The 12,407-nt window shown below is 42.9% G+C and overlaps 1 protein-coding gene across 1 annotated transcript in view; it reads right to left on the bottom strand.

Moving 5' to 3' along the window:
• Positions 1–1,546: 1,546 nt before the first annotated feature.
• LOC106609439 (protein mono-ADP-ribosyltransferase PARP12) overlaps positions 1,547–12,407 on the bottom strand; it is a 34,062-nt gene continuing 23,201 nt past the window's right edge. The window contains exons 2-12 of the mRNA XM_014208283.3: positions 7,915–8,050; positions 7,408–7,678; positions 7,081–7,131; positions 6,858–6,984; positions 6,509–6,674; positions 6,269–6,389; positions 5,962–6,058; positions 3,694–3,778; positions 3,393–3,523; positions 2,832–2,983; positions 1,547–2,690 (exon numbers count right to left, since the gene is read on the bottom strand). Of these exons, the coding sequence (XP_014063758.1) occupies positions 2,299–2,690; positions 2,832–2,983; positions 3,393–3,523; positions 3,694–3,778; positions 5,962–6,058; positions 6,269–6,389; positions 6,509–6,674; positions 6,858–6,984; positions 7,081–7,131; positions 7,408–7,678; positions 7,915–8,050 (1,729 nt within the window). The 3' untranslated portion in view covers positions 1,547–2,298. The remainder of the gene's footprint in view (positions 2,691–2,831; positions 2,984–3,392; positions 3,524–3,693; positions 3,779–5,961; positions 6,059–6,268; positions 6,390–6,508; positions 6,675–6,857; positions 6,985–7,080; positions 7,132–7,407; positions 7,679–7,914; positions 8,051–12,407) is intronic.

Here is a 12,407-nt window from a genome sequence, read left to right as displayed (position 1 = left end):
GACGATAGGCAATTACGGTCACAGTTATGAAAACTTAAGACACTAAAGAGGCCCTTCTACTGACTCTGAAAAACACCAAAAGAAAAATGCCCTGGTCCCTGCTCATCTGCATGAATGTGCCTTAGGCATGCTGCAAGGAGGCATGAGGACTGCAGATGTGGCCAGGGCAATAAATTGCAATGTCCGTACTGTGAGACGCCTAAGACAGCGCTACAGGGAGACAGGACGGACAGCTGATCGTCCTCGCAGTAGCAGACCACGTGTAACAACACCTGCACAGGATCGGTACATCCGAACATCACACCTGCCGGACAGGTACAGGATGTCAGCATCAACTGCCCAAGTTACACCAGGAATGCACAATCCCTCCATCAGTGCGCAGTTGCCCGCAATAGGCTGAGCGAGGCTGGACTGAGGGCTTGTAGGCCTGTTGTAAGGCAGGTCCTCACCAGACATCACCGGCAACAATGTCACCTATGGGCACAAAGCCACCGTCGCAGGACCAGACAGGACTGGCAAAAAGTGCTCTTCACTGACGAGTCGCGGTTTTGTTTCACCAGGGGTGATGGTCGGATTCGCATTTATCGTCGAAGGAATGAGCATTACACCGAAGCCTGTACTCTGGAGCGGGATTGATTTGGAAGTGGAGGGTCCGTCATGGACTGGGGTGGTGTGTCACAGCATCATCGGACTGAGCTTGTTGTCATTGAGGCAATCTCAACGCTGTGCGTTACAGGGAAGACATCCTCCTCCCTCATGTGGTACCCTTCCTGCAGGCTCATCCTGACATGACCCTCCAGCATGACAATGCCACCAGCCATACTGCTCGTTCTGTGCATGATTTCCTGCAAGACAGGAATGTCAGTGTTCTGCCATGGCCGGCGAAGAGCCCGGATCTCAATCCCATTGAGCACGTCTGGGACCTGTTGGATCGGAGGGTGAGGGCTAGGGCCATTCCCCCCAGAAATGTTTGTGAACTTGCAGGTGCCTTGGTGGAAGAGTGGGGTAACATCTCACAGCAAGAACTGGCAAATCTGGTGCAGTCCATGAGGAGGAGATGCACTGCAGTACTTAAGGCAGCTGGTGGGCACACCAGATTTTGACCCCCCTTTGTTCAAGGACACATTATTCCATGTCTGTTAGTCACATGTCAGTGGAACTTGTTCAGTTTATATCTCAGTTGTTGAATCTTGTTATGTTCATACAAATATTTACACATGTTAAGTTTGCTGAAAATAAACGCAGTTGACAGTGAGAGGACCTTTCTTTTTTTGCTGAGTGTATTTACGACCGGTCGTTACACTATTGAATAAACTCATGTTTTGTAGGTCCGTATCCTATAATTGTTCAGCCTACGATCCTCATCTCCCCAAGATTTCAGAATGAGTGGTAACAGGTGTAGGAACTGTGCCTACCTTGTTTCTGGTGCCGGCATTTTTTTCACAGATTCGGACTCTCTAGTTTGACTGTAAATAGTGGTGAACCCTGCTCGCAGCACCAACTGTTAGCTTCTAAATAAACAGAGTAAAAACTCACAGACGACTAGTAAAGCTCAAACCAAGTTTATTCACCCAATGGTTCAAACAGCTGAAAGACAAAGACATATTTACACTGGTATTTAAACCTTCCTCCTATGCCGAGTCTCCTCCTTACACATCTGGACAGCCAATAGATCTCTGTTGCTAGAACAGGACTTCCTGTTCTTTCTCACTTCATCGGACCTGACTTCGGCCCAAATTCCTCACTTCTCCCCAACTCACGGCTGCCTTGTACCAGACTGTGGCCCTACTCCTTTCCATAGGATACCTGACCATAACATGTTCTGACAGAATGTAAACGTTCTGCATTCCCCTCTCTCCCTCAGTGACATGAATAAGGATATTTCATATTTTCAAGTTTAGAAGTCAGAACCCATCAATGCAAAGAAAACAGACGGATTATATTCATGAAATTAATGAACCCCGTAATCGTACAAACACTGAACTGATGCACATCAGCAGATACTGTAAAAGTACTGTACTGTAAAGGTATAAAGCTTAAAATGTACACAACTACTTCATGTTGTGCGGGTTACAATTTGCCATTATATAAAGTCAATAGCACTACAAAAATGTGTCCATTGTCGAAAACGGATAATTGCACATGTAGTAATCATAGTAAGGTGCATCCCAAGATTAGCTGTAATTTGTCAAACACATTTAACAGAGTGCTAAATCCATTTCTCTAATTCACGAAAGCGTACGTTTTTTCCCTCAGTTTAATATCAAAGGGTTCACAGTTCACACCTCACAATCAGCCTCAACTAATGACACATGAGCTTTCAGGTTTAGGTGCAGGGGTTGGTGCTGGTCTGTATGTTGGTGCTGGTCTAGGTGCTGGAGCAGGTACAGGAGCTGGACGGTAGTATGGCTGGTAGACTTGCGACCCTGCGACGTCCTCACCATAATGGATGAGGTACTCTGGGTACACCTGGTGCTTCTCAAACACCACAAAGATGGAGGGGTTGCTGACGTCATCCACACAGCTGTCGTAGAAGATGGTGTCCCCTCCGTCCTTTGATGGGGGCCGGAGGTAGTGGGAGTGCCCTTTGGTGTAATCTCCCACCAACACACGACAGACAAACATGGACCTCATATTTGATTGGCCAGTGTAGCTATTGGAGTATTTGGCATCTCTGGCAAAGTAACTCCCTGAAATTGGATATTAGGAGGTGAAGGGGTAAGCAGTAATCATTAATCACAGGAAAATATATTTTATCAATGATATATCATCTTGATTTATGTCAATAATTAGAAAGAAATGTAAATGCACAAGCACATGACACAGCTCACCTTTCCCATAGGCTGTTCCGTTTAGTCCACAGATCCGCCAGTCAAAGTTGTTAAGGCAGATGGCATCCAGGTATTTGGAGTCTGTGCCATGAAAAAGCTGTTTCTCCGTCACATTCCTCCCTCTGTTGTTCTTCTTCATGAGATCCCTTTGCCTTGCAATAAGAATAATAAAAAATAAATCCCTTTGCCTTGCAATCAGTGTATGTCCTCTAGAAGCACTGTAGACAGTGTGCAGAATGTATTGGAAATAAATTATTTGTATTTCTTTTGAGATGATATTTGTGACAGAAAGTTAGTTGAGAGAGAGAATGCTTGTATAATGTGCAATTATTTTGGGTGCAGTCAGGAAGTGAGCATCAAGCTATAGCACATCCAGCCGCGATTGGGAGTCCCGTAGGGCGGCACACAATTGGCCCAGCATCGTCCGGGTTTGGTCAGCCACCATTGTAAATAAGAATTTGTTCTTAACTTACTTGCCTAGATATAAATACATCTATTCTAGACCAATCAATAACTCAGGTGATTGTCAGTTGAAAGTGTATGTAGTTTTAGGGAACGTACCACTGAAAGACCTCCCAAAGGGATTTGTTCTGAATCCTCTGGATTTGGCGGATGCTGAAGCCTCTCATGGTGTTCTGAAAAAGCCCTTGAATCTCCTTAAACTCCACTGACAAGCACGGAAGGTCGACTCTCTGATAGGGACATGATGGGAGACAGAGAAACAGTCATAATACACCATTAGCCTACCATGTAGGGACAGATTGGAGCAGTTATTTGCCCAGAAACAAAACAAACAGCCATCTCCATTGGTCTAAAATAGCAGGTTCCAGGCATCTGGTATGTACTGTATATAATATAATACCTTGTATCCTGTTTCAGGAGTTTGTACCTTGTCCCAGTGTCCTGGTAAAGCTCTGAAATTTGAGTGATTGCTCGGAGCCCTTTTGCTGAAAGGTAGAAGAAAAATAAATATTCCTAAAGGTAAATGCAAACAGACATTTGGTTGTCCAGTTCAACCACAAAATGTAAAAAAAAAAGGCAAATGGTTGCAGATAAATAGTAACCTGGTTAAATAAAAGACTGCCCTTAGAATTTTTAGACTGCCATTGTTTTGGGGAAATCTGTTTATTTCACCAAATATCAATACATTTATGTATTCTGATGTTTTGAAGTTCTACAGCATTTTAATCAAGATAATCTATTCTTTCTAATGATGTACATCATTTTGGGAAGAGTATTATGCATTGATCAATTGCTGGAAGTTAAAACTTCGGAGTTCTTCCCATTGTTTCCTATAGGGGAAATAGGGGTATGTCTGTCTATTTCGCCAAATATCTACAAAATGTATATCTTTTGATTCTTTTCAAGTCTGTGTCATGACGTGACCCTCTTTGGGTATAGCGAGTGGCTTCCCCCTCTCTTCTCTCCTACACCCAGGTTCTGTTATCTCAGGTCGTAAATTCCTGGAGGGGACTCTCTCCTCCTGGCCATGCAGAAAGAGACACATAGAGAGAACAAAGGAACTTCTTCTACATCACAGAACTTGAGAACTGAACAATATTTATGTTTTGGAGAATGTGTAAATGATCAGTGGAGAAGCCAGCTACGACCCGGTCTGTTTTGTTTCATGTTTGTGACCTCATGAAAGACAATACAGCCACATTACCATAACTCTGTTTATACAGGAGCCTCCGTTATGAGGTTTGCGTCTAATTATTGTATAAAATGAATGAGTAAATATGAAACTATTTGTGAAATTATGTAATGTGATTTTAAACCGTTAATGTGAGAGAATTGTATTCCCTTTAAAGTGTAACTAAATCATTGGCCCGCCCCCATGAACACAGACATGATCTGGCGTCATGTGACAGCCCTTTTCTACTGTTCCGAATAAAACCCCCGACTGAAGAAATCCTCTTCAGACCATGCGAACCTCGGTCACCAAGGGGGCAAAGGTTTGAGTAGAGACCACAAAAACCTCAGTATAAGCTAAGGTTGTAATGGTTGTTCAATTCCTAACCATACCACGTAGAGCATTGGCTACACGGCGGGAAATGGTTCAACTCTGAGACTATCGATCCCCACAGAATAAGAGCAAATCTTAGATACTAATTACTAGTCTGCAGCTAGAAATTGTTAACCTGGGATGCGAAGACCGACAACCGCCAAAACATCTATTTTATAAGAACATTTCTGAATGGTACTCTGAAGTATGCATTCTAACCAGGAAAGACTCTAGGGAAGCAGAGAGAGAGACGCGCGGATGAACGTTCCAACAGAAAGACGGACGATTCCAACAGAGATCACGACGACACACTGAGCGTAAATATATATTGATTGCAATTATTCCCGAATGGGTGACAGTTCATGTGCAAAGGATTAGAATTTCAATTAATATAATTATCAACTGTGTAGTGACTCTCTTGTAATTCCCGCCCTTCTCAGTCCACAACCCCTTCCCTTTGTCCACCAAGCGGTCATATCGGCTTAGCCCACTAGGGAACCTTCCCTATCATTTCCTTGTAACCATATCTACTGTTTGTTTGTTTATGCATTTCTGTGATTATTTAGTTAGTTAGTAAATAAATGATTAAGACAATTGATATATGGATGATTCATTGTAAAGGCTGGGTTCGTGCAGATAACCAACAATTTACGACGTTTGGAATGAGACTAACGTGAGGTAAAGAATAATTCATTAATTAGAAGACTAATTGATCAGATATTAAAATATCTGAAGAGTTATATATAAGTTATATAAGAGGGTTAAGAGTTATATAACTTTGTAATCTGAAGATTTTCCTTGGTGCCCCGACTTCCTAGTTAATTACATTTACATGATTAGTTTAATCATGTAATAATAATTACAGAGAATTGATTTGATAAAATAACAGTCTTCACTTTAATCTTGACGGTCTCCGTCCCGTATACGGGATCAACATCCAGTGAAAAATCCTATCGCCATATTCATAACAATTCTTTTATTTATTTTTTTCAAATATAGGACTATTTTATATCAAGGCAAGAGAACACATGAGGAGCCTAGTGGTGAAGTGAGTGAACAATCCCCAGAAGAGTCATTTCAAGAGCAAATTGATCCATACAAAAAACATTTACAACTTTATCTTACCTGGTTTTGATAGTTTGTGCATCAGCTGAAGAGACAAACACAGGCCGTCTTCTCACAACCTTCTTGGTGCAGTACTGCTTGTTTGTTTGAATCATGTCTGAAAAGGAGCAGAGCTGTTGTAACAACAGACAGTTCACTTCACATGCAGATGTCATTGTTTTGCCATAGTGACTCCATCCAAAGCTATCTCAATTTGTCACATACAGTAGTATATCACTGCATATCTGTTCGTAATATACTATGTATGGTGTATATGGTTTTAAGGCTGCAGTTGGTTTATCTTGGATATCACGTCATCTGTGCTCACCTGGGAAACTGAGTTCATAGGTCTGTGACCCCGCGGTGAACTCCATCACAGCCTTGTTGTCTTCCTGGAACCTCTTCTCCAGCTCTTCACTGGTGATGGTGGCCGCCCTGTGTCCACCGCTCTGTAGGGCAAGACAGAAAACATGGGGGTTATGCATTATTTGCATAATTTGGATATAAAGAGGGACTGAACTCTGTCCTATTCAACCATCACTTTTCAACACTGCTCATCGTCACTCACTGCTGATGTATACTGGATCCAGTTTCCATGCTCATCCTCCCAGAACCAGGCCCACTCCGTGGTGAGGATGAACATAGGCTCTAGCACAGAGGAGACGGTGGAGAGACGCCGGGCTTTGTTCAGACCGCAGGTCATCGTATCGAAACACACAGGCTGGACTCCCCGACTAGACAAGAGAGAATAAAAGACAGCGAACAATCAGCAATAACAATAGGAGAAGCTGTATATCGCACTAACTAGAAGCGTATATGGCATTAACAACTCATCGTATTACATTTGCCCACCATTGACCAAGTGCCCTACGTGTTACTGTCCATTCAAGTTCATTCTTCTTAAACGTAGAGCCCACCTGTATGTCTTTGCTGGGTCGCAATAGTCCTTCTCAATCACCTCGTTGTTTTGTAGAGCTGTCCAGTTTAGTCCCTCCTTCACTTCCCATTGGTAGGGCATGGTAGAGTGGGCTTTAAAGCACTTATCTGAAATATGAGTAAAGTTAAGTGTTGAAGTCTTATGTTTATTAAGCTGTAAGCATTGATTATTTATAAAATGATGCTTTGAAAATGCTGTCTTACCACCGTGTATGCAACTGCCCTTGATGAAGTACATACATATTTCAGATTTATCTGAAAAAGAGAACAGGACATTTCATTTACCATGCCAATAGAATCAACATCTATACATTTTGATAGCTTGTGACTGGGAATGTTCATCATTCATCGGCTCTTAATACCAGTTAATAACCATGAACACACTGTAACTGAGCACATGAAATAGTTTCTGCTAAATTTTAGGTTATTTAAAAAAAGAAATTCACAATTAACCTGTGTATTGATTATTGTGACTACTATGTGGGCCTCTGTTAGACTTGTTACTTGTGTTAGCGGTTGCATTAGCTTTACCTCTTTGATGTTGCCCCTTGCCTTGCTTGGCATGGTTTTGCTTTTGCAACCACTCCATGTTCATGTACACAGACTTTAGGGAGGCAATGAGCTCGTTGGGCACCCCTCTGTCCTTTAGGATTTTTAATGGGTGGGGTTCGTAGAAATCATGACACCTGGGACAGTTGCAGCTACCCCTGAGATACATCTCACAGATGTGGAGCCTCTTGCATGTCTCACCATCCTGGCATTTGCCATACTCTCCAACACCGTTGCTGTAGTTGTGGCACAACTAGCAGAAGGAAAATGTGCGAGAAAAAAATACGCACAAACACACATGCATGCACGCACACACATACATGTATGAGTACACACACACAATATTCTGGGATATTCCATTTATATTTCTGCACACCACAGCACAAGATTGGAGGAACATGAACTTAATTTAGATCATGGTCACTAAACACAAGGCCTTAACCAGACAGAGCATACTTTAGCAAGGGGGCCTGCTGCAGTGTTACGTACTTGTGGTAAGAGGAAGCCATCATTCTGAAGCAGCAGAGTGCACAGCTCAGATCTGTTCAGTTCCTCCAGTCCATGTTCTTTCAGGATTCTGCTGTTGTCCCCCGAGGTCAGGTCATGGTTGAAGTGACATCCTCCTCTGTAGTCAAAAGTAAACATTTTCTTGATACAACCTTCCATCACACTGGGCACAAACTGGTTGAATCAACGTTATTTGTCAATGTATTGTAACGTGAAATCTACGTGGAAAATACACTGAGTGTACAAAACATTAGGAGCACCTTCCAAATATTGAGTTGCAACCACTTTTGCCCTCAGAACAGCCTCAATTCGTCAGGGCATGGACTCTACAAGGTGTCGAAAGCGTTCCACAGGGATGCTGGCCCACATTGACTTCAATGCTTACCAAAGTTGAGTCAAGTTGGCTGGATGTCCTTTGGGTGGTGGACCATTCTTTTTTTCTTATTTTACCCCTTTTTTCTCATGATATCCAATTGCGATCCAATTACAATCTTGTCTCATCGCTGCAACTTCCCAACGGAGTCGGGAGAGGCGAAAGTCGAGTCATGTGTCCTCCGCAACATGACCCTCCAAACTGCGTTCCTTAACACCCGCCCGCTTAACCCGGAAGCCAGACGCACCAATGTGTAGGAGGAAACACCGTTCAACTGACGACCGAAGTCAGTCTGCAGGCAGCTGGCCCGCCTGTCACATCTGCTCTGGCAATGCCCTCTACTGCTCATCCTGTGTCTCCTTTACCTGCCACCACTCCCCCAGTACTCACACACACAGAGCGAGTATCTCCCTCGCGTGTGTGTGTGTGTGTGTGTGTGTGTGTGATTGTGTGGGCGGAGACAGGTGTGCTGGAGTCAGAGCAGATCCCCACCAGCTGCAACCTGTTCCATAATCAAGATCTCAACAAATACTCAGCCCTGCCACTTCCACGCTGCCAGATCGTAATCTCTGATCAGTCAGTCTACGTTTCTAGCCGTTTGTTACTATTCAGATCCTGTTATCCTGTTGTGCCTGTTTTCCTTGCCTGACGCTGTTTTCCTTTCCGCTACAGTTCTGCCCGCTCTGACTCTGGTCCCTGTCTCCAGTCCCACGTCTTGTCATCCTGCTACTCGGTCCTGGATTCCCCACTCTACTACTCCCTTGGATTCCCCTCCGGACCTGCTTACCCTGTCTCAACCCTTCTCGCTCCAGCCTCAGCCTCCGCACCTGGTTTCCAGCAATCCACCCGAGCTTCCCCTGACCTGCACTCCATCTCCCCCCTGTGTTTCAATAAATACCTTGGTTACTTCATCCCAGTCTCCTCGTCTGAGGCTGCTCTTGGGTTCCCCTGTTCCACTCCACGTAACACCGCCACAGAGTTGCTAGAGCGCCCGGCCAAACCCTCGCATAACGCTGGGCCAATTGTGCGCCACCCTATGGGACTCCCGGTCACGGCCGGTTGTGACACAGCCTGGGATCGAACCAGAGTCTGTAGTGACACCTCAAGCACTGTGATGCAGTGCCTTAGACCGCTGCACCACTCGGGAGGCAGTGGACCATTCTTGATACACACCGGAAACTGTTGAGCATGAAAAACCCAGCAGCGTCGCAGTTCTTGACACATTCAAACTGGTGCACCTGGCACCTACTAACATGCCCTGTTCAAAGGCACTTAAATCTTTTGTCTAGCCCATTCACCCTCTGAATGTCACACATACACAATCCATGTCTCAAGGCTTAAAAATCCTTCTTTAACCTGTCTCCTCCCCTTCATCTACACTGATAGGAGTGGATTTAACAAGTCAATAAGGGATCATAGCTTTCACCTGGATTCACCTTGTCAGTCTATGTCATGGAAAAAGCAGGTGTCCCTAATGTTTTGTACACTCAGTGTACATTTGATTTGAAAAGTTTTTGAGGGTGAAATTTCTACATAGACAAAGATTGTATAAAATATGTTGAATTTGTACCTTTGAAACAATGTTAGATCTTCAACGTTATATCCAAAATCAGATAAAAAAACAGACAGGGAAGCATCTCCTACTGGATAATTGATTTACAGCTCCCCTTTGGTCTCCCAAACAGGATTTTAACCAAGCCCAGCCCTGATATTTGTCACTGACTACAACCAATGTGCTATTGTGAGAATTATTACTAAGAGATCTCTTAATAACCAAATAGATTTACTGTTCCTATCGAAGTCATTCCAAAGGGTAGGTTTAACAGAACAAATAAAATGTTACCATTATTTCAAAGTCATATATCATCTAATAGGCCTATGTAGCGTTTGCGAAATCAACAGCTATTGTTTCTATTCAACCCAGGGTTCAACTAAAAATAGACAACACATATAGGCTTAGGGTTTCAAGCTTTCGTTGATTTCAAATATACTCTTCAAGTTAATAATTCATATGTTGGATTCATGTCTCCATCTCAACCAAAAATCTAAATTAAAGATTAGGACTAAATCAAATCAAACTACATATAAAGTTAGTCATAAACTGTTCCCTCTGCTACCGCACGACAAGTGGTACCGGAGCGCCAAGTCTAGGTCCAAAATACTTTTCAACAGCTTCTACACCCAAGCCATAAGACCCCTGAACAGCTAATCAAATGGCTACCCAGACTATTTGCATTGCCCCCACCCCCCCCACCCCCACCCTATTTTACGCTGCTGCTATTCTCTGTTAATTATCTATGCATAGTCACTTTAACTCTACCTACATGTACATATTACTTCAATTACCTCGACTCACCGGTGCCCCCGCACATTGACTCTGTACCGGTATCCCCTGTATATACAGTTGAAGTCGGAAGTTTACATACACTTAGGTTGGAGTCATTAAAACTCGTTTTTCAACCACTCCACAAATTTCTTATTAACAAACTATAGTTTTGGCAAGTCGGTTAGGACATCTACTTTGTGCATGACACAAGTAATTTTTCCAACAATTGTTTACAGACAGATTATTTCACTTATAATTCACTGTATCACAATTCCAGTGGGTCAGAAGTTTACATACACTAAGTTGACTGTGCCTTTAAACAGCTTGGAAAATTCAAGGCCTACCTTCAAACTCAGTGCCTCTTTGCTTGACATCATGGGTAAATCAAAAGAAATCAGCCAAGACCTCAGAAAAAAAGATTGTAGACCTCCACAAGTCTGGTTCATCCTTGGGAGCAATTTCCAAACGCCTGAAGGTACCACATTCATCTGTACAAACAATAGTACATAAGTATAAACACCATTGGACCACGTGCTATCATACTGCTCAGGAAGGAGACGCGTTCTGTCTCCTAGAGATGAACGTACTTTGGTGCGAAAAGTGCAAATCAATCCCAGAACAACAGCAAAGGACCTTGTGAAGATACTGGAGGAAACAGGTACAAAAGTATCTATATCCACAGTAAAACAAGTCATATATCGACATAACCTGAAAGGCCGCTCAGCAAGTTAGAAGCCACTGCTCCAAAACCACCATAAAAAGCCAGACTACGGTTTGCAACTGCACATGGGGACAAAGATCATACTTTTTTGAGAAATGTCCTCTGGTCTGATGAAACAAAAATAGAACTGTTTGGCCATAATGACCATCGTTATGTTAAGAGGAAAAAGGGGGAGGCTTGCAAGCCAACGAACACCATCCCAACTGTGAAGCATGGTGGTGGCAGCATCATGTTGTGGGGGTGCTTTTCTGCAGGAGGGACTGGTGCACTTCACTAAATAGACAAGGGAGGAAAATTATGTGGATATACTGAAGCAACATCTCAAGACATCAGTCAGGAAGATAAAGCTTGGTCGCAAATGGATCTTCGAAATGGACAATGACGCCAAGCATACTTCCAAAGTTGTGGCAAAATGGCTTAAGGACTACAAAGTCAAGGTATTGGAGTGGCCATCACAAAGCCCTGACTTCAATCCTATAGAAAACTTATGGGCAGAACTGAAAAAGCGTGTGCGAGCAAGGAGGCCTACAAACATGACTCAGTTACACCAGCTCTGTCAGGAGGAATGGGCCAAAATTCACCCAACTTGTTATGGGAAGCTTGTGGAAGGCTACCCGAAACGTTTGACTCAAATTAAACAATTTAAAGGCAATGCTACCAAATACTAATTGAGTGTGTATGTAAACTTCTGACCCACTGGGAATGTGATGAAAGAAATAAAAGCTGAAATAAATCATTCTCTCTACTATTATTGTGACATTTCACATTCTTAAAATAAAGTGGTGATCCTAACTGACCTAAGACAGGGAATTTTTACTAGTATTAAACGTCAGGAATTGTGAAAACCTGAGTTTAAATGTATTTGGCTAAGGTGTATGTAAACTTCCAACTTCAACTGTAGTCTCGCTATTTTTATTTTACTGCTGCTCTTTAATTATTTGTTACTTTTAATTCTTACTTTTACTTTTAATTACTTTTAATTAACACATATTTTTCTTAAAACTGCATTGTTGGTTAAGGGCTTGTAAGTAAGCATTTCACTGTAAGGTCTACAC

The sequence above is a fragment of the Salmo salar genome, chromosome 07 (genome assembly GCF_965601325.2).
Source record: "Salmo salar chromosome 07, fSalSal1, whole genome shotgun sequence".
Classification (NCBI taxonomy): Eukaryota; Metazoa; Chordata; class Actinopteri; order Salmoniformes; family Salmonidae; genus Salmo; species Salmo salar.
The sequence above is the reverse complement of the archived record's forward strand: the minus strand, read 5'-3'. Positions and strand labels throughout refer to the sequence as shown.